The sequence below is a fragment of the Mustelus asterias genome, chromosome 9 (genome assembly GCF_964213995.1).
Source record: "Mustelus asterias chromosome 9, sMusAst1.hap1.1, whole genome shotgun sequence".
Taxonomy (NCBI): domain Eukaryota; kingdom Metazoa; phylum Chordata; class Chondrichthyes; order Carcharhiniformes; family Triakidae; genus Mustelus; species Mustelus asterias.
The window spans coordinates 123,281,441-123,307,855 of NC_135809.1; the positions used below are offsets into that span (position 1 = coordinate 123,281,441).

Below are 26,415 nucleotides of genomic sequence, written 5' to 3' on the forward strand. Positions count from 1 at the left end.
TCAGAAAGAAAACTGAACAGCTGCTAACACTGAATTTATTGAATTCAAATTCCACCATCTGTCGTGGCGAGATTCGAACCCGAGTCCCCAGAACATTAGCCGAGTTTCTGGATTAATAGCCTAGCGATAATACCACTAGGCCATCTCCTCCCTAACAGTGGAGTGGGGGAGGGGAGGTGATAGGAAGAAACGGAACTTCATAGCTACTTACTTCCATTACTTGCGGCAAGGCACACCTGATGACACATGGAATAGACAATACAGGCTGTAGCTGAACTATCAATGCCTCCACTAAGAGGTAGAAGAAAACCAGCCTACAGACAAAAAAAAACAATGGATTACAGAAGAGGAAGGAACAAACAAGAAGAACTTGTTCAATTCAGAAAGTAAAATAACCCATGCATTTCACTGCTAAATAATCATTAAGATAAAAAGGGAAGTGTTTTTATTGTGTTAAATTAGTTTTGATTACAAAGGGTCAACCGGTCAGAAGTTTCTGACTTTGATAGAATTGGCCGTTTGTCAAACTCCTGCAGTGTTTAGCGAAACATAGTTCTCCATTTCTAGGCAGCCCACTTAGCAACGGGGGCAGCACGGTGGCACATTGGTTAGCACTGCTGTCTCACAGCGCCAGAGACCTGGGTTTGGTTCCCGACTTGGGTCACTGTCTGTGCGGAGTCTGCACCTTCTCCCGGTATCTGTGTGGGTTTCCTCCGGGTGCTCCGGTTTCCTCCCACAGTCGGAAAGACATTCTGGTTAGGTGCATTGGCCATGCTAAATTCTCCCTCAGTGTACCTGAACAGGCGCCGGAGTGTGTCGACCAGGGGATTTTCACAGTAACTGCATTGCAGTGTTAATGCAAGCCTACTTGTGACACCGATAAATGAACTTAAAACTTAAACTCAGGCAACTTCCAGCTGCTAAACCCAACCAAAGGGGGAAGATGTGATTTTTATTCCGAAATGGAATTGAATAGGCTAAGTGGGGGAAAGGCAAGGTTCTCAGTTGTATATTTTCACATCGGAGGACTGAATCGGATTGGAGACAAGAGCCATCTTCGCTATGAGATAGGTGACACAGAACTCTTTTTTTTTTGGTGTCTGCATTATGCTGGCTACAGAAGGCAGGAGAGATGATTAACCCCAGAATGTCTTGGCTGCTGTGCCCAGACTGGTGGATGATTGCATCAGAATGATTTTTTTTGGTTTATATATCCAATTCAGTCCAATCAAAGTCCAATTCAGAGTCTCATCAAGTGAGACATTCCCGATCCAAGCTGACAAGACAGGGCTCTCACGTCTTGATCTACATGATCCAAGCTGATTGAAGGAGGCATTGCACCTCCTCCAAGGCTTGATCTTATTTACATCTTAGCCAAAAGGTGGAGATGCCACTTTTAAAAATTGCTTCAAACGAAGCCACAATGTAACCTTATGATTTCAACCAAGTACAGCATGTCAATAGTACACTTGATCTTAGCCAAAAGGCTAAAAGAATGATTTTGATTCACGTCCTATTAATAGTTACATATGGACTCTGGATGAACCCTGAGTAAGTCGAGGAAGAATGGGGAGAGGTACAGAGATAAAGATCTCAACACCATCATCTGCAACAAAACCCACCTGAGGCCAACTCAAGACCATACATGACATATAAAGCAGCCGCCACAAGCTCCATAACTGTGATCAGTGCAGGAGGACATTCGGCCCATCGAGTCTGCAACGACTCTCTGACAGAGCATTTTACCCAGGGCCTTTTGCCTTTCCCTCAATGCAGCTCAAAAAGGTGGTTCAAGCACATATGGGACATATGCGATTGTGCTCAGCATCCACCCGAAGGGGCAGCACAGTGGTTAGCACTGCTGCCTCACAACGCTCGGGACCCAGGTTCAATTCCGGCCTCGGGTCACTGTCTGTGTGGAGTTTGCATATTCTCGCAGTGTCTGCGTGGGCTTCCTCCGGGTGCTCCGGTTTCCTCCCACACTCCAAAGATGTGCAGGTTAGGCGGATTGGTCATGCTAAATTGCACCTTAGTGTCAGGGAGACTAGCTAGGGTAAATGCATGGGGATATGCGGGATAGGGCCTGGGTGGGACTGTGGTCGGTGCAGATTCGATGAGCCTGTAGGATTCTAATCTGGAGATATATGAAGCGGTTTGGGATCTGTTCTCGTGAACTCCCTCAGCACACAGTGCCTCCTCCCTCAGCATAGCAACACACCCATGGAATAGGACAAACAATCCTCTATGACCGCCTGGAAACAAGGGTCCACCCCCATTAGCAGGCCTGTCTGCCAGATCAACAAATCCACAGGAAACAAGATTGAGCAAGCTGCCTCAACATCTATGACCTGCATTGCTCCCAGCATAGGCAGGGTGAGACCTAAACTTGGTTAGTTAGGTTGTCGCAATCCTGCCTTAGTTACTGGGCATAACAGGAAGGAGGCCTTGAAGTCTGGCTTTGGATTCGGAGTTTATTTATTTATTAGTGTCACAAGTAGACTTACATTAACGCTGCAATGAAGTTACTGTGAAAATCCCCTGGTCGCCGCACTCTGGCACCTGTTCGGGTGCATTGAAGGGGAATTTAGCATGGCCAATGCACCTAACCAGCACATCTTTTGGACTGTGGGAGGAAACCGGAGCACCCGGAGGAAACCCACGCAGACACGGGGAGGACATGCAGATTCTGCACAGACAGTGACCCAAGCCGGGAATAGAACACGGGTCCCTGGCGCTGTGAGGCAGCAGTGCCAACCACTGTGCCAACGTGCCGCCAAGTTGACCCCAAGTTAGTTATTAAATGGTGGGTGAGACCCTCACGATCTTGTGTCAGACAAGATGTGAGGGTCCATAAAATCCTCTAGCCCCAGAGGATTAACCATCTTGGTAGCTGGTATAAAGGTGTTTAGGGTCATGGAAAGAGTGTTTACATCAGATTATCAATCAACCTGCATATCCTTTCTTCCATTTCACGCCATTCACCAATGGAAGGCAACAACAAATGCATCAATGGCAATTTATTACCTCCCTACAAATACATACAAAAACACTTCTGATAATTATATAACAATTGGGTGCAGTTAAACACATCTCACTACAGATGGCGCTGTGGCACCAAACATTACCGTTCCATCACACTGTAGAATTATAGAATCCCTACAGTGCAGAAGGAGGTCATTCGGCCCATCGAGTCTGCACTGACTCACCAACAGATCATCCCACCCTGGCCCTCTCCCCCTCCACCATATCCCCATAACTGGCTAATCCCCCTAACCTACACATCTTGGGACACTAAGGGGCAATTTAGCATGACCAATCCAACAAACCTGCGCATCTTTCGGACTGTGGGAGGAAACCGGAGCACCCAGAGTAAACCCAGAGAGAAAACATGCAAACTCCGCACAGATAGTTATCCAAGGCTGGAACTGAACCAGGTCCCTAGGCAGCAGTGCTAACCACTGGGCCATCCTGCCACAGGGTGTCAAGACATTAGCATAAATTCTTCATACCCCTGTCTCAGCTGAAACAGAGATCTATGAAGGTTGAATCATGCTACGCCAATCCTGCATACCTCCTAGTTGTTGGCATAAAAGAAACAACAGCCCAGGCCCAGAAGCAAATGGCCTGTCTGGCCCCACAGTGAGTAATTGAAAAGTACAGCTCAGGGACAGGCCCTACGGCCCTCCAAGCAATACCAGACTAATTGGCCGGAGAGAAAAAGATAAAAAAGAACCTAAAATTAACGTCCCCCAGTCTTCACTGGATGAGCTCCATATTCCTCCATGTTTAAAGTTCAAAGGTAAAAGGTTTCTTCCAAATCATCATTGGTTTACGACAGCAGACCAGTAAAACAACATCTCTTTAACACACATGAAACGAGCACACCTATTACGGTAGCCATGAATCCACGGATAGCACTCTCGCCTCAAGCCAGGTCCCATTCACGGGATTTGAGCATATCATCTATGAAGAAACCCCAGCACAGTACAGAGGGAGGGCTGCACTGTTGGCGGTTCCACTTTTCGGATGAGACTTTAAACTAAGGTCCTCAGGTGGACGCAGAAGATCCCATTACATCACATTGAAAAACAAGAGGGACGTCATCCCCGGTGTCCCGCCAATGATTGTCCCTCAACCAACATCACTAATACGGGCAGCACGGTGGCACAGTGGTGAACACTGCTGCCTCACAGTGCCAAGGACCTGGGTTCAATTCCCGGATTGGGTCACTGTCTGTGCGGAGTTTGCACATTGTCCCCGTGTCTGCGTGGGTTTCCTCTGGGTGCTCTGATTTCATCCCACAGTCCGAAAGACGTGCTGGTTAGGTGAATTGGCCACGCTAAATTGTCCCTCAGTGTACCCGAATAGGCACGGGAGTGTGGCAACTAGGGGATTTTCACAGTAACTTCATTGCAGTGTTAATGTAAGCCTACTTGTGACACTAATAAATAAACTTTAAAATTTTACACTGATTTACTAGTCATTATCAGGGCTGCTTGTGGAAGTTTGCTATATATAAAATGGCTGCCAGATATCCTACATAACTGTGACTAAAGGACAAAATGTACTCAATGGGCTGAAAAGGGATATCCTGCAGGTCCACAGGGTGCTATATAAATGCAAAATCTTTTCCTTTCTTTATAAATACCTTCGAGGGAAAATATTTAAAATCCTGCTAAGTGCTAGATGTCACCCGTGGGTGGAATTTTACCAGCTCACCCCACCCATCGATTGGGTGGGGGGAGGGTACACTGTGAGAGACTGCCTGCAGTAGCAGCAGGGGCCTGCCTGACAACCCTCTCTGTCTGTCAGATCCCTGCTACTGCTAATGCGCATGTGCAGCACCAGAGGTCGGCGCATGTGCAATACCTCCCTCTACAGGCTGGCTGGTGAATTCACATGTGGAGACGCCGGCGTTGGACTGGGGTAAGCACAGTAAGAAGTCTCACAACACCAGGTTAAAGTCCAACAGGTTTATTTGGTAGCAAAAGCCACTAGCTTTCAGATAGCTCGCTGCGCCTTCATCAGGTGAGTGGGATTTCAGTTCACAAACAGGGCATATAAAGCGACAAACTCAATTTACAAAATAATGGTTGGAATGCGAGTCTTTACAGGTAATCAAGTCTTAAAGGTTCAGACAATGTGAGTGGAGAGAGGGTTAAGCACAGGTTAAAGAGATGTGTATTGTCTCCAGCCAGGACAGTTAGTGAGATTTTGCAAGCCCAGGCAAGTCATGGGGGTTACAGATAGTGTGACATGAACCCAAGATCCCGGGTTGAGGCCGTCCTCATGTGTGCGGAACTTGGTCAGGTGAGTGGGATTTCAGTTCACAAACGCGTTCCACCCTAAACACGTTAAAAAAGCCATCCCCTACGGACAAGCCCTCCGTCTACACAGGATCTGCTCGGATGGAGGAGGATCGCAACAACACCTCCAAATGCTGAAAGATGCCCTCATAAGAACAGGATAAGGCGCTCGACTCATCAATCGACAGTTCCGACACGCCACAGCGAAAAACCGCACCGACCTCCTCAGAAGACAAACACAGGACACGATGGACAGAGTACCCTTCGTCGTCCAGTACTTCCCCGGAGCGGAGAAGCTACGACATCTTCTCCGGAGCCTTCAACATGTCATTGATGAAGATGAACATCTCGCCAAGACTATCCCACACTCCACTTCTTGCCTTCAAACAACCGCACAACCTCAAACAGACCATTGTCCGCAGCAAACTACCCAGCCTTCAGGAGAACAGTGACCACGGCACCACACAACCCTGCCACAGCAACCTCTGCAAGACGTGCCGGATCACCGACACGGATGCCATCATCTCACGTGAGAACACCATCCACCAGGTACACGGTACATACACTTGCAACTCGGCCAACGTTGTCTACCTGATATGCTGCAGGAAAGGATGTCCCGAGGCATGGTACATTGGGGAGACCATGCAGACGCTACGACGACGGATGAATGAACACCGCTCGACAATCACCAGGCAGGAGTGTTCTCTTCCTGTTGGGGAACACTTCAGCGGTCACGGGCATTCGGCCTCTGATCTTCGGGTAAGCGTTCTCCAAGGCGGCCTTCATGACACACGACAGCACAGAGTCACTGAGCAGAGACTGATAGCCAAGTTCCGCACACATAAGGACGGCCTCAACCGGGATCTTGGGTTCATGTCACACTATCTGTAACCCCCGCGACTTGCCTGGGCTTGCAAAATCTCACTAACTATCCCGGCTGGAGACAATACACATCTCTTTAACCTGTGCTTAACTCTCTCTCCACTCACATTGTCTGTACCTTTAAGACTTGATTACCTGTAAAGATTCGCATTCCAACCATTATTTTGTAAATTGAGTTTGTGTCTTTATATGCCCTGTTTCTGAACTGAAATGCCACTCACCTGACGAAGGAGCAGTGCTCCGAAAGCTCGTGGCTTTTGCTACCAAATAAACCTGTTGGACTTTAACTTGGTGATGTGAGACTTTTTACTGGTGAATTAAGCCCAGCCCACTGCCTCCACTGGCCAGAAACTGACTAGCCCATCTTTTCAGAGACTAAGCACTATAGATATCGCTCGGAGGGCTAAAGAGAGCAAGGGATATGGGAGGAAGGGGAGAAAAAAAAATAAATCAGGATATTGAATTTGATGGGTGACCAGGGTGAATGGTGGAGCAGGCTCGAAGGGCTGAATGGCCTACTCCTGCCTCTAGTTTCTATGTTTCTATTCAGATCGGGCATGAAAACTCACCCAAAAAACGGATCAGGAACTTTCCCATTTTCACGGTAGCTGGACACTTAAAATCAATCTCATAAAATTTCGCCCCGTAAGTTCAAATTAAACTGCTGTACATTTACTAACTAAAGTAATTCCTTGCATCAGCTGAAATGATTATTTTCTGTTCTCCCTGACTAAAGGAGCACAGTGACATGATGAGACTCGTCATGTGGATAACTACAGACAGTGCTGCGTGCACGTACTTCATAATGGGCCACTGAAAGGGTTACCAGTTGAATTGATAACTCCCCCAGGAACTCTCACACACATTAGGTAACAATAGTTCATCATGCCTTGGAGCATGGGATGTGATGAGGGAGGGAGCCTGAATGTCCTTCAGTAAATGAAAACAATTCCACTTGACAAAACAGGCATTTGACCAAAAGGTCCTGTAAAGAATGCATGGAAAGAATAAAGCATTGCTGAACCAATTCTATCTCTATTCATATGACATTATGTTTCACTGACTTACCTGGAAACTACGCCGCAGGTAATCCCACAACCAACAGGCAGGTCCAAGGCTAAGTAAGACATGAAGAGGAGGCAATGAGCAACACCACTGCATACAATTTCCTAGCAATACATTATCTTCTATATGGGCTTAAAAGGACATTCCGCTGATTGGTTTTGCTCTTTCTGGAATACCGTGTGTGATTTTGGTCTCCTTATCTAAGGAAGGACATACATGCCCATCAGATAGGCCCAGACTGGGGAAGTTATAGAAACTAAAAGCAAGAGAAGGCCATTCGGCCCTTCGAGCCTGCTCCACCATTCATTTTCATCATGGCTGATCATCAAATTCAATATCCTAATCCCCCCCTACCTCCCATATCCCTTTAGCCCCTCAACCTATATCTAATTTCTTCTCGAAATCAGACAAGGTTTTGATTTCAGCCTATATGATGGTGCTTATAAGCAGAGAGATGCTGAATGTTGCCTGAATATGTGATCCACTGTGGACCTAATGAACTGACTTTATGGTGCACTGCATAATTATAGCATCGTAAGGACATCGAGCTGACAAAATCTCGGCGCACCGACTTGGCGGAGAAAATCCTGCCCGAGAATCCTACATCCAGAAAAGGCCATACTTTGGCCGACTATTCAAAAGAGCTATCCCAACTGGTCCTGTTCCTCTGCTCTACTCTCCTTCGCTGAATGTGGAAGTGTTCGCTCAGATGTGGAAGTGTTGGAAAGGGTGCAGAGGAGATTTACCAGAATGTTGCCTGGTATGGTGGGAAAATCGTATGAGGAAAGGCTGAGGGGCTTGAGGTTGTTTTCGTTAGAGAGAAGAAGGTTAAGAGGTGACTTAATAGAGGCATACAAGATGATCAGAGGATTAGATAGGGTGGATAGTGAGAGCCTTTTTCCTCGGATGGTGTTGGCTAGCATGAGGGGACATGGCTTTAAATTGAGGGGTGAGAGATATAGGACATAGGTTCTTCACTCAGAGAGTAGTAAGGGCGTGGAATGCCCTGCCTGCAGCAGTAGTGGATTCGTCAACATTAAGAGCATTCAAATGGTCATTGGATAAACATATGGATGATATTGGAATAGTGTAGATTAGAGGGGCTTTAGATTGGTTCCACTGGTCGGCACAACATCGAGGGCCGAAGGGCCTGTACTGCGCTGTAATATTCTATGTTCTATGAATCCAAGGTGTTTTTAACTGAGGAACATATAAGGTACGCTATTTTACACAGGTTAAATTGTTATCACGTGTGAACTATCAAACAGGTTGTAACCTACCTGATTTCTTCCTCTGGTGTATGGCAGCGGATCTGAATAGGTTCAACGGAGGGCAGATAGGTATCACCAACTGAACAAAGTGCAAAGTTGACTTTCACCCGATGATACGGCTCCATTTCATTTGGCTGTTTGGGACATCAATTGCAGGACAGGTTTAATTCTGACGTTTGAAAGCATGAGCAAGCCAACAAGCAAATGGCAATCACGGAGCTTTTTTTGGAAGACAAGTCAGCGAGTCATGTGATTAGAGTTGGAGGTGACGAGGTTACCGTGAAAAACTTGCAACCAAAAGAAAAATTTTCACCCTGAAGAGAATAACGCAGCAAGGCTGATCAGAAAAATTCACAATGAACTTCCAAGAGCTGGAGCTCAGTTAGATGGAGCTTCATCAGTTTTCCTTGATATAAACGGCTTGAAAGAGGTTCTCAAAATTGCAATCAAGAAAGGAATAATGGTTGGAATTTTCCGACCGTTCACGCCAGTGGGATTTTCCCATTCCACTCAGCGAATGGAGATTTGGCTTGACGTCAAATTCTCCATCTTCACTGCAGTGGGAGCGTGGCGTGAACCGCAGGTAAGGTCGCACCCAAAGTGTCTCTTTTTGAAACACTTTTGTTAGAATCTCTTCCGGGTTCTACAATGCAAGCTGTCAATTTGGATTGGTTGCCTAGGGGCCATTCCCTTCCTAAACAAAGCAAAGCAGCCAGCATAATTAAGGACCCCACGCACATTCTCTCTTCCACCTTCTTCCGTCGGGGAAAAGATACAAAAGTCTGAGGTCACGTACCAACCGACTCAAGAACAGCTTCTTCCCTGCTGCCATCAAACTTTTGAATGGCCCTACCTTGCATTAAGTTGAGCTTTCTCTACACCCTAGCTATGACTGTAACACGATATTCTGCACTCTCTCCTTCCCTTCTCTATGAACAATTTGTTTTGTCTGTAGAGCGTGCAAGAAACAATACTTTTCACTGTATGTTAATACATGTGACAATAATAAATCAAATCAAAAACATATCCACATCTCTACTTTTGCTCTCCTGCTTTAAGAGGCTCCTTACTGCCTACCTCTTTGACCTAACTTGGGGTCACCTGTTCCAATATCTCGTTCTGTAGCTGTGTCAGGGGTAGGATAGGCCTGTACTCAGAAGAACCAGAGGTGACCTTATTGAGACATGTATGATTCTCGGGGGCTTGACAGAGTAGATGCTGAGAAATTGTTTCCCTTTGTGGGAGAGTCCAGAGGGCATAATCTCAGAGTAAGGGGATCGTCCATTTAAGACAGAGATGAGGAGGACTTTCTTCTCTACGAGAGCCGTGAATCTGTGGAATTCTTTACTGCGGAGGGCCATAGGGGCTGGGCCATTAAGTATGTTCAAGGCTGAGGTATCAGTAAGGGAGTCAAGGGTTATTGGGGATTAGGCGGGAAAGTGGAATTGAGGATCATCATATTAGATCAATCAAGATCTCATTGAATGGAGGAGTAGCGCTGATGGGCCGAATGGTCTACTTTTGCTCTGTCTTATGGTCTTACCTTATAATGCCCTTGTGAAATGTCTTGGGACGTTTTGCTACATCAAGGGCACTATACAAACGCAAGTTGTTGTTTGCTAAGTAGCAGTTTTCCCTTTCATCTCCTTTTCCTGGATTTCGGATCAGCTCAGAGGGGGGAAATGTGGATTGGGGTTGGGTAGTTCACAGACTCATAGCAGGCAATTTGACAAACTGGAAATCACACTGAGAATCTCAGCCAGAGGCTCCAGTTGTGAGGGGAAAGTGAAAGGTAGTTAAGCGAGGAACGACCTACGGAGATTGGGGGTAAGTTATATTATTGGAACAGAGTGGAGGGAACTGAATTTGCAGAGTAAAGAATAAAACTGCAAATATTAGAAAGCCTCAAATAAAACAGAGACAGATAGAAGTGCACAGCAGGTTAGCCACTGTGTAAGATTGTGGAGTTATACACTACAGAAAGACGGCTGTTCCACCCATTACGTCTGTGCTGGCTCTTTGCAAAAGCTATCCGTTTAGTCCAACTTCCTGCTCTTTCCTTGTGGATTTGCAAATTATAAGGAACAGAATTAGGCCATTCGGCCCAGTGAGTCTGGTCCACCATTCAATCATGGCTGATTAACTTTCTCAATCCCACTGTCCCTCACCTTTTCTCTGTAATCTTTGATCCCCTTATCAATCAAGGACCTTTGGTTCCTTTTCAAGTTTTTACCTTAGTCCCTTTGAAAGGTACTAGTGGCTCTGCTTCCACTACCCTTTCAGGTAATGTAGTGCATTCCAGATCCTAACAATTCATTGGCATAAATAAAATTCTCACCCCCCCTTCTGGCTCTTTTGGCAGTTACCTTAAATTTTGCCAATTTCCTTGAACTGAAAACAGGGTAAGATTTGAGTTGAGGTGTGTAACCTTGTTACAATGGGTGGAATTTTACCACGGGAATCGGAGCGGGCGGGGACAGACCATGCAAAGGTCCGTTGACATGGGCGGGAATTTCCAGCCTCGGGGCGAACGCGGCCGGAAAATCCCACCCAATGTCTCCATCAAAACTGCATCTGGTTAATATATATGCCCTGTGATTGTTTGATGCTGACAGATCCGTTAATAATGGAAGAGGGTTCTATTCACCAGCAAGGACATCCCTCAGCTTTGTAAGCAGAACAAATAATTAAAAATTGATTCAAAGATGGCTATTACGTGTGGGACAAATATAGCTCACTTTCTTCCATATAATAAAAACCACGAGTGACCATGTTATTTAATGGATAACGGAGGTGAAACTACATCTCCAATGTATAGGAAAAAGCTCATGCACAAACCATTAATCTTGCAGATATCCTATTTTCACTGTAGCTTCTTACATCTTCCAAATCCTGAGTGGTGGTTATAACTTCCTAAAAGAAGGAAAAAAAAAATCCAAGATGGATCCCAGCTATCTCGTCTGCACAGGGCAACTTAAAAATTTTTTCCAAATCTACAAAATGCGCAACAGTCAGCAGATAAACAAAATCTAAAAAGTGAGCCCCTCTCGGAAAGTCCCACATTGTTCAGGTCCTACCACATCGTCCAACGAAAACTGGGATCCCTGAGCCACAAGATGTCCATTGACAGCGATCATGGCGCAGCCATCATAGTACAGGCGGTCACCATCACAGCCCTTCTGGTTGGCAAGGAGATAAATACCACCATTCTGGGGAGGTGAAAGAAAAGAAAATTGAAAAGACAGGCAAGAACTGAGGTAAATGTTTGCATAATTGCGTGGTTTGAAGGATGGGCCCGGTGGGAAAAGGTTGGATACAGGTTTTATGGTTTCCTTTAGCACAAGGCATACAATGGAGCACATAAAGGCATGTCAATTCCTAAATACAGACCTTGACATTATTTTCATCATAGAAACCCTACAGTGCAGAAGGAGGCCATTCGGCCCATCGAGTCTGCACCGACCACAATTCCACCCAGGCCCTACTCCCACATACCTTACCCGCTAATCCCTCTAACCTACGCATCCCAGGACTCTAAGGGGCAATTTTTTTTTTAACCTAGCCAATCGACCTAACCCACACATCTTTGGACTGTGGGAGGAAACCGGAGCACCCGGAGGAAACCCACGCAGACACGAGGAGAATGTGCAAACTCGACACAGACAGTGACCCGAGCCAGGAATCGAACCCGGGACCCTGGAGCTGTGAAGCAGCAGTGCTAACCACTGTGCTACCGTGCCGCCCAATCATTTTGTGAGCTTCCATACATTTCTGGTGACAATTTACACATAATTAGAATCCACAATGCTTTACTGCTTTTGTTTAAAAGCAACGCAAGTGTAGCAACAGAATCATAGAATACCTGCAGTGCAGAAGGAGGCCATTCAGCCCATCGAGCCTGCACCGACAACAATACCACCCAAGCCCTATCCCCGTAACCCCACATATTTACCCTACTAATCCTCCGACATCCCCATAACACTAAGGAGCAATTTAGCATGGCCAATCAACCTAACCCACACATTTTTCTTGGACTGTGAGAGGAAGCCGGAGCACCGGGAGGAAACCAACGCAGACACGGGGAGAATGTGCAAACTCCACACAGACAGTGACTGAGGCCGGGAATCGAACCCGGGTCCCTGGCGCTGTGAGGCAGCAGTGCTAACCACTGTGCCACCATGCAGCCCATCTTGTAAGCCTTTAGAGAATACACAAGCTTATATTTCAGTTGTCGGTATTGTCTTCCTACTATTGCTAGAAAACAACATTCAGGGACTGAGGTACATAGATAATGAACGACAAGGTAAACCGGGAGAAGCCCAGGATGACTCTGCAGCTAATTCTTCTCTCTACAAAGGGAGGTACTTGGTTCCTGCTCTCCAAATAGATGGAATTTGGAGCTGGCTTTCTGGGGAACTGAGTGCGAGTCTGCACCACAACACTCAACACAGTTGTGCTGTCACAAATCCATACAAATATCAGGTTTGCATCAGAGTGGTTAATTATAAATGTAGAAAAAGCCTTCCTTAAAACCCAACACGAGGAAAAAATGTTAGCAATTCATCAAATTGCAACCCTTGGAGAGAAGAGGTCCATGGTGTTAGCCCATGATTGGGTTTTATAACCATGACATTTCACCAATGCCGCTAGCTTTGGATCAATCTTGCAGCAGGTGTCAGTAACATTTTGTTATATAACTTTTCTCCTCATCTCTATAACCACCTCTCAGCATACAAGAGCTGAGGATTCCACGGCCAGCCCATAGAATTCCAAATATCTCTCACCTCACTATTGCTTGTCAGACCTTTAACTATCTAGGACCCAAACTCTGGAATTCCCTCCCTAAACCTTGCCACCTTTCCCTCCTCCTTTAAGACAGAGGTGGTATAGTGGTTAGCACTGCTGCCTCACAGCACCAGAGACCCAGGTTCAATTCCGACCTTGGGTCACCGTCTGTGTGGAATTTGCAAGGTCTCCCAGTGTCTGCGTGGGTTTCCTCCCGGTACTCCGGTTTCCTCTCACGCTCCTAAGATGTGCAGGTTAGGTGGATTGACCATGGTAAATTGCCCCTTAAGTGTCCAAATATTAGGTGAATTGGCCATGCTAAATCGCCCCTTAGTGTCAGGGGAACTAAGGGTAAACACATGGGGTTATGGGGATAGGGGTCCGAGGGGGTGGATGGCCTTGGTAAGATGTTCTATTGGAGAGTTGGTGCAGCGTCGATGGCCTGAATGGCCTCCTTCTGCACTGTAGAGATTCTAAGACACCCCTTAAAACCTACCTAGATTTTTGGCCACCTGTCCCAATATCTCCTCATGTGACTGAGTGTCAAATATTTGCCCAATTCTGCTCCTGCGAAACACGTGGGCTTCTTTTTTCAGATGTTAAAAGCTCTGAGTAAATGTATTTTGTTCTTGCTATGATTACATCATAGCAATTATAACACCACAATATTTGCTTTTCATCCATCAAAGCCTAGGGACAAAGATTGACATGGCAACGCTGTCACTGCCACAAACTATCTGGTCAGCAACTGAAGAAGCAAGTCTACAATCTGACAAACAAAAGGAACAGCAAGCAAGTTCATTCTTTCAACTTTTCCTTCCACAGTTTGTGAAGCAGGACTGGAAATTCTCTTTGGATTTGGAGACCCCAACATTTCAACACATGTACCTTGGCGGTAGCTGCCTTTATAAGATCGATCCTAAAGTAATTTTTCCGCAGAACGTGGTGGCTTGCTGACGAATTAGTAAATATCTCCACACCTTCCATTGCCATGGTGATGTGGGGACTGCAGAGGAAAGAACAAACATAGGCTGTCACTGGACCTACCGACAAGATCCCATTTATTCATTAAAAAAAAATCAACAGTTCAAATAAATTCAGTGTTAGCAGCTGTTCAGTTTTCTTTCTGATCCACTCCAATCTCACCACCCCCGACCCTGGGCTGGCTCTAGAATTAGGTCAAGAATAAATGCAGAGGTTAAAAGGGGAGGTGATGGTCTAGTGGATTATAATAGTCACTAGACTATTAATCCAGAAACTCAGCTAATGTTCTGGGGACTCGGGTTCAAATCCCGCAGATGGTGGAATTTGAATTCAATAAAAATTATCTGGAATTAAGAATCTACTGATGAACATAAAACCATTGTCGGAAAAACCCATCTGGTTCACTAATGCCCTTTAGGGAAGGAACTCAGCCGTCCTTACCTGGTCTGGCCCTCATGTGACTCCAGAGCCACAGAAATGTGCTTGACTCTCAACTACCCTCCAAGGGCTACTAGGAATGGACAATAAATGCTGGCCCAGCCAGTGACACCCATGTCCCACGAGTGAATAAAAAAGTAAGCACAGGGTCTTATCCCACACTTCTGGGATTTAACCTGAGATGAGAGGGGCCCATGCCAAGTGGCCAGGCAGGTAGGTTGTTAGGGAAGTCCCCCCTGGGTTCATTGGAAGACTCATCAAACCCCCCCCCCCCACTGCCCCCTCCAGGGTCTACCACTTTCGCAGGTTATCTTCCCTCCATTGCCTCTCATATCCTAGCCCCTAACCACCCCCCCAGTCAGAGCTAAAAATATCCAAAATCATCGCACGTGGCACATCTGAGGTGCTGGAGAGGTGCCGACATCTGATTAGACAGCCGCCGCTCTCCGAGGCAGGGCTTCCTATTACTTAGGAGTGGAAATCCTGCCTCCAGCCAACTGGTTAAAAGGGCAGAAGGTGTTCCCCTTGGCAATCTCTCCTCACCCTTAGCCAGTGGGCCCAGTGAAGCTCGCAGTAACCATTCCAAACTTCAGCCTTATCCTTGGGATTTTTCCCAAATTTGGCACTAGCGTGACATTTTCAATAGCATTATCTTAGCCAATCAAGTTGACGATGTTCAGGTCTGTGCTCCCCCTATGAAGATGAGCGCCGGAATTCTACCGTTCCACCCACCATGGAATCGGAGTGGGCAAGAGGCAGACAATGGAAATGTCTGTTGATCTCGGGCGGGAATTTCCGGTCTCGCTCGAGCGAGGCTGTAAAACCCTGTCCGTGATGTCTTGTTGGAGTCACGAGTGGGAATTATATCTGGTGTATTATTTTTACCGGTATCATCCCTTACACGCTATCTATGCTGGAATCATTTGTAATGTAAATAAATCTTGCAGACTTTATCCTTCCTCTCCATAATATTTGGTAAATCATTACTGGGTCCTTGACCTGGAGGCCTGGGACAGGGGAGTAGTCAGAGTGAATGATTGGGGTGTCAGTTCTGGAGTTACCCAGAAGTTAGGCCATGTTTTTTTTCTGTCTAACATTTCCTGGGTAACTATTCTGTTGAACATTTTCGAAGCGGAGATTGATAGGTTTTAATCAGTCGGGGAATTAAGGGTTAGAGAGAGAAGGCAGGAAAGTGGACGTAGTGAGTGTTAGATGAGCCACGATCTTATTAAACGTAGGAGCAGGTTCAAAGGGCTGACTGGCCTACTCCTGTCCCTATTTCTTATGGTCTTATGGTAAGAACATCGTAACTCTCCCAAGTCGCCAACTCTGACTCAAATGTCAGAGACTTCTAGGAAATTATCCATTGACATTTGTAACTGCCGAGCAATTCCCAAATAGGTTGCGCATCAGGACTTCCACAGAGAAGCGAAGCGTGTCTCCAAGTTGGACATCTGGGCCGGAATCTTATGGCCATTCGTGCCAGCGGGATTTTCCCATCCCACGGTAGTGAATGGAGATTTGACAGGACGCTGAATTTTCCAACGTCGCTGCAACGGGAGCGTGGCGTGAACAGCCGGTAAGATTGCGCCCCTGGTCTCCAACGAACCAGAAACCAGAAGATTTGGGCAGGATGTTCAAATGCAGATCTCCTCTTAGCAAGTTTCCTGCAACGTCATCAGCATTTACTGTTTACAGAATACACTTTAAAACAAAGAAATCAATGGTGACAAAAATTATAAATAGAAAATGAACCTGAATTTTTAACAACCCTTTGATATTTTATAAATACAGTTACAATGGAGATACACGCTGCAGAGATGTCAGATTAGATCATCGTGTTAATGCAAAGTGTTTATCAGTACACGACTGAATATCCTTGAACCCTGAAGGTCATTCACTCCAGCATAATCAGTAGTGGCTGCTGCAAGTTCTTATTGTTTAACTATTTCAGTGCATTGTTTCCTCCTTCATATCATCCTGCTTTGTCCTGTCTCAGCTCTTTTGCTGCCAAAACCCTAATTCATCCCTTTGCTACCTCTAGACTTGACTATCTCAATGCACTCTTGGGTGACCTCCCACATTCTACTTTAATAAACTGGAGGTCATCCAAAACTCTGCTGTTGTGATGTTATTGATAGCAAGTCCCATTAACCCGGTACCCTGTGCCCACTGACCTACACTGGCTCTCAGGTAAGTAACACCTTGTTTTCAAATCTCTCCATGACCTTGCCATCACTATCTCTTGTAATTACTTCCAGCCCCACCATCCTCCAAGGTATCTGTACTCATCTAATTCTGGTCTCTTGTGCATTCTCAATTTCAATTGAATTATTTTTTAAAAGAATTATAGAAACCCTACAGTACAGAAAGAGGCCATTCAGCCCATCGAGTCTGCAGCGACCACAGTCCCACCAAAGCCCTATCCCCATATCCCTGCATATTTTACCCACTAATCCCTCTAACCTACGCATCTCAGGACACTAAGGGGCAATTTTAGCATGGCCAATCAACCTAACCGGCACACCTTTGGACTGTGGGAAGAAACCGGAGCAGACACAGGGAGAATGTGCAAACTCCACACAGACAGCGACCCAAGCCGGGAATCAAACACAGGTCCTTGGAGCTGTGGAGCAGCAGCGCTGACCACTGTGCTACCATGCCGTCCCAAATCATTGAATCCCTACAGAGCAGAAGGAGGCCATTCAGCCCATCAAGTCTATACCAACCACAATCCCGCACAGGCCTTATTCCTATAACCCTCATTTACCCTGCTAATCCCCCTGACACTAGGGTTAATTTAGCATGGCCAATCAACCTAACCTGCACATCCTTGGACTGGGGGAGAAAATTCCACACAGACAGTGTGAAAAGCTGGAATTGGACCTGGGTCCCTGGCACTGTGAGGCAGTAGTGCTAACCACTGCGCCACCATGTCATCCCCATCCATCATTTTGCTCCATCATTTAGAATACTACAGTGCAGAAGAGGCCCTTCGGCCCATTGAGTCCGTACTGACACATTAGAAACACCTGAACTCCCACCTAATCCCATCTGCTAGCACTTGGCCCATAGCCCTGAATATTATGATAGACCAAGTGCTCATCCAGATAAAGGATGTGAGGCAACCCGCCTCCACCACCCTCCCAGGCAGCGCATTCCAGACCCTCACCACCCTCTGGGTAAAAAGATTTTCCTCACATCCCCCCTAAACCTCCTGTCCCTCACCTTGAAGCTATGCCCCCTCGTGACTGACCCTTCAGCTAAGGGGAACAGCAGCTCCTTATCAACTCTGTCCATGTCCCTCATAACCTTGTACATCTTGATCAGGTCGCCCCTCAGTCTTCTCTGCTCCAGAGAAAACAGCCCAAGCCTATCCAGCCTCTCTTCATAACTTAAATGTTCCATCCCAGACAGCACCCTGGTGAATGTCCTCTGCACTCCCTCCAGTGCAATCACATCCTTACTGGTCATGCTTTCTCCCCAAACCTCTTCACCTCGCTCTCTTCCTCTAAGATACGACTTAAAAACTACCTCTTTGACCAAGCATTAATAGCTACACCAACAACCAACTTAAGATAATCAGCCAAGCTCGTAACATTTACCCTTACTAGAAGCGACAAACACATTCATATGTGGGGACCCATTCTCAGCATACAAAAAGGAACATATCCAAGCCTTGTGCCTTTTTTGAATTACCCAGGAATTGGGAAATTTATAGTTCCCTATTGCTTTCTCCATGGTAATACTTTGGCCAATCAAGGTTGACATGCCAACCAATCAGCACCCTCAAAACTTTGTCAACGTGTTCTCTTTTAAGCAATATACACCAGGAAGTTGTTTGTCCAGGTTGGAGAATCTGGAACATGGGAATAAAGTCTCGGGATAAGGGACCACTATTTTGGGATTTAAATAAAGAGAAATCTCTTCACTCAAAGGGTTGTGAACCTTTGGAATTATCTACCCCAAAGGATTGTGGATGCTCCATCGTTGACTATACATAAGGCAGAGATAGGCAGATCTCAGGTCTCTCAGGATATGGGGTGTAGGCGAGAATACAGAATGCCTACAGTCATTTGGCCAACCAAGTCTGCACCAACTCTCCAAAAGAGCATCTTATCACAGCTAATCCACCTAACCTATACATCTTTGGACTGTGGAAGGAAACCCACACAGAAAACTTGCAAACTCCACAGTCACCCAAGGCTGGAATCGAACTGGGGTCCCTGGCGCTGTGAGGCAGCAGTGCTAACCACTAGGTAATCAAAACAATGGACAAAACAGATGACATTTCTATTCATCCACCTCTGTGCCAGTTCAGCAAACACACTTGGAAACTTGCTCTCCATCAATCAGAGGTGGATTTCAAGCAAAGCACTGAAGGGCGGCACTGTGGCACACTGCTCCCTCACAGCGCCTGGGACCTGGGTTCGATTCCCGGCTTGGGTCACTGTCCATGTGGAGTTTGCACTTTCTCCCTGTGTCTGCGTGGGTTTCCTCCGGGTGCTCCGGTTTCCTCCCACAGCCCAAAGACGTGCGGGTTAGGTGCATTGGCCGTGCTAAATTCTCCCTCAGTGTACCCAAACAGGCGCCGGAGTGTGGTGACTGGGGGATTTGCTTGGTGGAGATACAGGAAAGCAGGCACGTCTGGTGAATGCAGACAAAACAGTTCAGAGACAATGCAAAATGGAGTGTATATAAAGAGCAGGAAAGAGAGATCATATTGATGATATTGCAGCGATCAAATCCAAAGCATAGTAGAATGAGAATTGGGAGGAACAAGACTAGATAAAATGGAAATAATGCTTTCATGCGTCATTTCATATGATAATTGAGATCATTGACAGCTCAAGAGATACAGAATCCCTGGAAATACTGAAAGAAATAAGATTGAAGTTTGTACCTATTAGCAATCCAGAGTTCCTCACAGATTTCACTTCCAAGACAGGTATCCTTCGTTTCTATGAGAACATTACCAAATGGGGCAGTGTCCTGAAAGAAAAACCATGCCCTGCATTATTGTCTTCCATTTGCGTTCTCCTTTTATTTGTTTTTCTTTAAGTGAACCGTCAAAAAGAAGTACATTCCTTTCCGGATAAGAATTGCATGGAGCTGCTCCTGATCCGGTTACTGGAGGTTCACCAGCACCCTAATATATATGGGGGAAAAAAAATCAGGATATTGAACTTGACGATCAGCCATGATCATAATGAATGGCGGAGCAGGCTCGAAGGGCCGGCTCGAAGGGCCGAATGGCGTAGCCCTACTTCTAGTTTCTACATTTCTATATGCATTTGACCCAGCTTCATGCCATGTTACTATGGCCAGCTAAGGGTGGCTCAGAACAAACTCCTGGCTGTACATTTCATGAGGCAATTGTACATTTCAGTGCACATTGCTAATTCACGGTGTCTTTGTACATTTTGATTGTACAGTGCTCAGGGAGGACTGCAGCGATGCACCCATTACTAACTTTGTTTTGAGCAAACACAGCAAATAAAAACAGCAGCAAATTCTGAAGAGAAACCTACAATTTCCTCACAGCGCAAAGAAAAAGCTCCGTTAAAACGGTGACGCTGCTTAATGCTGCCTAACCCCCAGATTAACAAATTTCAGGCTCCTCACAAAGTGCAAAGATAAACATTTTGGATTTGTTTGGCTAATAAAGAAACAGTCTGCACTGTTAAGAATATTCAATTCAGGGCCAACTAAGTTAAGAAAGTGAAATCGAGAGGGGGAGAAAAAATGTATCGAGAGAGAGATAAAAGATTTTGGCACGCCCGCTACAACTCTCATCAACTTTTACAGATGCGCCATAGAAAGCATTCTTTCTGGCTGTATCACAGCTTGGTATGGCTCCTGTTCTGTCCAAGACCGTAAGGAACTACAAAAGGTCGTGAATGTAGCCCAATCCATCACGCAAACCAGCCTCCCATCCATTGACTCTGTCTACACTTCCCGCTGCCTCGGAAAAGCAGCCAGCATAATTAAGGACCCCCGCACCCCGGACATTCTCTCTTCCACCTTCTTCCGTCGGGAAAAAGATACAAAAGTCTGAGGTCACATACCAACTGATTCAAGAACAGCTTCTTCCCTGCTGCCATCAGACTTTTGAATGGACCTACCTCACAATAAGTTGATCTTTCTCTACACCCTAGCTATGACTGTAACACTACATTCTGCATCCTCTCCTTTCCTTCTCTATGAACGCTATGTTTTGTCTGCAAGAAACAATACTTTTCACTATATACTAATACATGTGACAATAATAAATCAAATCAAAGAAAAGGTGATTTACTGTTTTAAAGACTGTCCAACAATGATTAAAATCTGACTGTATTTCTATTTCACACAGCTCGGCAACGTTCTCCATGATATTTTTGGGATGTTCAGGCAACTTTATTTTAAGAAGAGCGCAGTCTTTGTGATTATGTTTGTGCGGCCATTCAAACAGTCGACTTATACACAGCCTGCGTAGAAACCTTTTAGGAACTTCACAAAGAGAGACAAACAACTAGCTTGGAACAAAATTCAGCCCATTGTTGATTAGAATCATAGAATCCTACAGTGCAGGAGGCCATTCACCCCATCGAGTCTGCACCGACCACAATCTATCCCCATAAACCCATGCATTTACCCTGCTAATCCCCCGACCCTAAGGGGCAATTTGGCATGGCCAATCCACATAAGCCTCTGGGAGGAAACCGGACCTCCCGGAGGAAACCCACACAGACACGGGGAGAATGTGCAAACTCCACTCAGTCACCATCCACCAACCTGCAAAAGTGACAGCAGTGGAAATACACCATTATCCAGCTCACCTGTCCGGTCACCTTTTGGATTATGCTCGGGAGGGAAAATTCTTCTACTGTCCTAGGCAAAGGGGAAAAAAAACAATTACTATTTACTTAAATTATTACAACCAGAAGGAATCTCCCAGAGACATACATGATTATGAAAAGCTCTTAACCACTTTAAAGATTATTAACATGAGTGAATCTCCTAAGGGACTGCTCCTGAAGGTCACACAATGTGCTATTTTAGTGGGATGGGAACCAGACTGATTCCTGGAACGGCAGGACTGACATATGAAGAGAGACTGGATCGACTGGGCTTGCGCTCACTGGAATTTATGAGAGGGGATCTCATAGAAACATATAAAATCCTGATGGGACTGGACAGGTTAGACATTGGAAGAATGCTCCCAATGTTGGGGAAGTCCAGAACTAGGGGTCACAGTCTAAGAATAAGGGGTAAGCCATTCAGGACTGAGATGAGAAAGAACTTCTTCACTCAAGAGTTGTGAACCTTTGGAATTCTCTACCACAGAAAGCTGTTGGGGCCAGTTCATTAGATATGTTCAAAAGGGAGCTGGACGTGGCCCTTGTGGCATTTCAATAGGCTAATAGATTTCTGGACTTTTGGCCAAGCTTCATTGTGTATTTCTTGGCTGGGAGTCCTAACATCATAGAATCCCTACTGTGCAGGAGGCCATTCGGCCCATTGAGCCCACACTGACTTTCCAACAGCACATCTTACCCAAGTCCAAACCCCGCCTCCATCCCAGTACCCCCACATATTTACCTGGCATTCCCCCCAATCTTGGGACACCAAGGGGCTATTTAGCATGTCTAATCCACCTAACCTGCACATCCATTAAAGTGCAAGGTCTCAGCACAGACAAATGTACTAAATAAAAGGTGAGCTCGCACACTGCAGTCATTCAGTACAAAGTGATTGTTAATTCTGCAGGCACAAGAACACTGTCTAGGATTTTAAATATTAAAGTATCAAGTATCAAATATTAAAAGTATGCGAGAAAGATGTTATCTTACCTCGGTTTATTCCATGGCATAAACCAGCGTAACTCTCTGTAGTTGCCACTATTAGCCATGGCCATCTTTGGTCTAATTAACAAAATCTTTCTGAAACACATTTTTGAGGTAAGTGTACAGAATTATTCTCTTTCAGAAAAATAAAGCACAAATAAAAACTCAGGAAATATCTTGTTCTTCAGCGATCACTCGCTAATACGTATGATTGTCCAGCTAAGAAACTCCATGTCACTGGTCTTGAGTCCTTGCATGGCTGATGAGCCAGATCTTATAATCACATCACCAACCGCACCCTTGGCAGGTGTTTCCAGGAGGTGGGTTTGGTCCTTGGACTGGCGATGTTTGGCAAATGGATAATAAAGTCACTGTGCTCAATGCTATTGAATATCTGAAATATTTTATTTGATATTGTATTATAAGAACATAAGAAATAGGAGCAGGAGTAGGCCATCTAGCCCCTCGAGCCTGCCCCGCCATTCAATAAGATCATGGCTGATCTGACGTGGATCAGTACCACTTACCCGCCTGATCCCCATAACCCTTAATTCCCTTACCGATCAGGAATCCATCCATCCGCGCTTTAAACATATTCAGCGAGGTAGCCTCCACCACCTTATCGGGCAGAGAATTCCAGAGATTCACCACCCTCTGGGAGAAGAAGTTCCTCCTCAACTCTGTCTTAAACCGACCCCCCTTTATTTTGAGGCTGTGTCCTCTAGTTTTAACTTCCTTACTAAGTGGAAAGAATCTCTCCGCCTCCACCCTATCCAGCCCCCGCATTATCTTATAAGTCTCCATAAGATCCCCCCTCATCCTTCTAAACTCCAACGAGTACAAACCCAATCTCCTCAGCCTCTCCTCATAATCCAAACCCCTCATCTCCGGTATCAACCTGGTGAACCTTCTCTGCACTCCCTCCAATGCCAATATATCCTTCCTCATATAAGAGGATTATATACAACATTAATTTACTACAAGCCAATAAAAGCTTCAATCATCCAGACCTTTTACAGTATCAATAGCTGAAACTACAAGTATTTGAAACCTCTTAATTTTGTAATAAACATTGTTACTGACAGCATAGATCAGAGAGCCCAGTGCCCTCAAACAAGCAATGTTTTCCCTTGTGTTTCAATATATACATGGCATTTACAGGGTGGACATTTTGATTCAACCTGAAAGACAACAATAAGACTGGAGGAGAGAAGGATTAATAGAGGTGTACATGACTCTGACATGTGTGGAGTTTGCACATTCTCCTCGTGTCTGTGTGGGTTTCCTCCGGGTGCTCCGGTTTCCTCCCACAGTCCAAAGATGTGCAGGTTAGGTCGATTGGCCATGCTAAAGTTGCCCCTTAGTGTTCTGAGATGTGTAGGTTAGAGGGATTAACAGGTAAAATATGAAGGGATATGGGGGTAGGGCCTGGGTGGGACTCGATGGGCCGAATGGCCTCCTTCTGCACCGTAGGGTTTCTATGATTCTATGTTTAGACAAAAGTAAACAAAGAAAAGCTCTTCCCCGTTGACTGATGATACAAAGACTAGGGGATACAGATTGTGTTTTTTGGCAGGGCTGCAGGAGATGTGAGGATTTTATGTAATGAGTGATAATGACTTGGAACTCGCAACCTTTGAGAAGGGGTGGAAGCAGAGAGGATGAACGATTTCAAAAGGAGATTGGATGGGAATTTGAGGGAAATAGATTTGTGGGACAACAGGGATAGAGCTGGGAAAATGGGACTCACTACAGGGAACCGGCAAGGACCCACAGAATTAAAAAGTGATGCCTCACAGGAGGCCATTCAGCCTGGCTCTCCAAATGAGCAACTCACCTAATGCCATTCCCCTGCCTTCTCCGCATAACACGGAGCTCTGACAAAGAGTCATCCAGACTCAAAACCTTGGCTCTATTCGTTGGGGAGCACTTCAGCGGTCACAGGCATTCGGCCTCTGATATTCGGGTAAGCGTTCTCCAAGGCGGCCTTCGCGACACACGACGGCGCAGAGTCGCTGAGCAGAAACTGATAGCCAAGTTCCGCACACACGAGGACGGCCTCAACCAGGATATTGGATATTGGGTTCATGGCACACTATTTGTAACCCCCACAGAGTTTCACTGGCTGTCTTGTCTGGAGACAATACACATCTTTTTAGCCTGTCTTGATGCTCTCTCCACTCATGCTGTTTTGTTTCGTAAAGGCTTGATTAGTTGTAAGTATTCGCATTCCAACCATTATTCATGTAAATTGAGTTTGTGTCTTTATATGCTCTGTTTGTGAACAGAATTCCCACTCACCTGAAGATGGGGCTTGCAGCTCCGAAAGCTTGTGTGGCTTTTGCTACCAAATAAATCTGTTGGACTTTAACCTGGTGTTGTTAAACTTCTTACTCTATTCGCTCTCCACAGATGCTGTCAGACCTGCTGAGATTTTCCAGCATTTTCTGTTTTTGTTCGAGATTTCCAGTATCCATAGTAATTTGCTTTTATCTAAAAATGTACTATTGCTTGACATAGATGAACAGTTTTTTTGGCATTTTGAAAGAAAGACCTTTCTTTTTATCCTAAATAATTATTAAATCCATATATTGTTGAACATGCTACACATAGCAGCAATCCTTTGGTGGCAGTGAAAGAAGAATGTTAACAATGTTTTCTTTATTCTTTCATGAGATGTGGTGTCGCTGAAAGGTCAGCATTTGTTGTCCATCACTACCCTTGAACTGAATGACTTGCTAGGCCATTTCAGAGGGCATTTAAGAGTCAACCACATTACTGTGGCTCTGGAGTCACTTGTAGGCCAGACCAGGTAAGGACGGCAGATTTGCTTCCTTAAAGGACATCAGTGAACCAGATGGGTTTTTACGACAATTGACAATGGTTTCATGGTCACATTGTCATTGTTAGACCTTCAATTCCAGATTTTTCTCTAATTCAAATTTAAGAATCAACCACATTGCTGTGGATTTGGAGTCACATGTAGGTCAGACCAGGTAAGGATGGCAGGTTTCTTACCCTAAAGGACATCAGGAAACTAGATGGGTTTTTTCAACGATCAATGGTAGTTTCAGATTCACCATTACTGGGACTAGCTTTCAATTCCAGCTTTTTAATTTCATTATTAATTTAAATTCCACCAGCTACGATGGTGGGCTTTGAACCCATGTTCTGGGAACATTAGCCTGGGCCTCTGGATTGCTAGTCCAGCAACATATCACGATGCCATGATCACCCACCCCAAGTTGTGACGTGAACATAGAGTATATGATCATAGAATCCTACAGTGCAGAAGGCGGCCGTTCGGCCCATCGGGTCTGCACTGACCATAATCCACCCAGGTCCTATCCCCATAACCCCATGCATTAACCCTAGCTAGTCCCCCGGACACTAAGGGGCAACTTAGCATGGCCAATCCATCTAACCTGCACATCTTTGGACTGTGGGAGGAAACCAGAGCAAACCCATGCAGACACAGGGAGAAGGTGCAGACTCCACACAGACAGTGATCCAAGCCGGGAATCGAACCCGGGTCCCTGGCGCTGTGAGGCAGCAGTGCTAACCACTGTGCCACCGTGCCGCCCATCATTCAAATCACAGGACACAGACATGATATCATTCAAACCACAGAAAAATGTGACAAGTGTTTACTGTTTGAAAAGTGTAAATTGCTACAATTTTTAGTGGAAAATAGAATTTAAATAAAAGCCTCATCAATAATGTTAAAAGATTAACAAAAATACTTGATATAAAACAACTTACTTGTTGAGAAAGATCACTCGACAGTTATAGAGGGCATTTCTGTGCATGATTGGCCTGGGTTGTATGAAAAAGATAGAGGATTAAAAGCAATTA

The 26,415-nt window shown here is 45.5% G+C and overlaps 1 protein-coding gene across 1 annotated transcript in view; it reads right to left on the minus strand.

The window, feature by feature from the left end:
* nadsyn1 (NAD synthetase 1) overlaps nt 1-26,415 on the minus strand; it is a 62,259-nt gene that overhangs the window by 22,420 nt on the left and 13,424 nt on the right. Inside the window, exons 4-13 of the mRNA XM_078221315.1 lie at nt 26,323-26,376; nt 22,567-22,656; nt 21,553-21,604; nt 19,635-19,723; nt 14,198-14,315; nt 11,602-11,733; nt 11,363-11,437; nt 8,534-8,658; nt 7,257-7,305; nt 212-314 (exon numbers count right to left, since the gene is read on the minus strand). Coding sequence (XP_078077441.1) covers nt 212-314; nt 7,257-7,305; nt 8,534-8,658; nt 11,363-11,437; nt 11,602-11,733; nt 14,198-14,315; nt 19,635-19,723; nt 21,553-21,604; nt 22,567-22,656; nt 26,323-26,376 — 887 coding nt within the window. The remainder of the gene's footprint in view (nt 1-211; nt 315-7,256; nt 7,306-8,533; nt 8,659-11,362; nt 11,438-11,601; nt 11,734-14,197; nt 14,316-19,634; nt 19,724-21,552; nt 21,605-22,566; nt 22,657-26,322; nt 26,377-26,415) is intronic.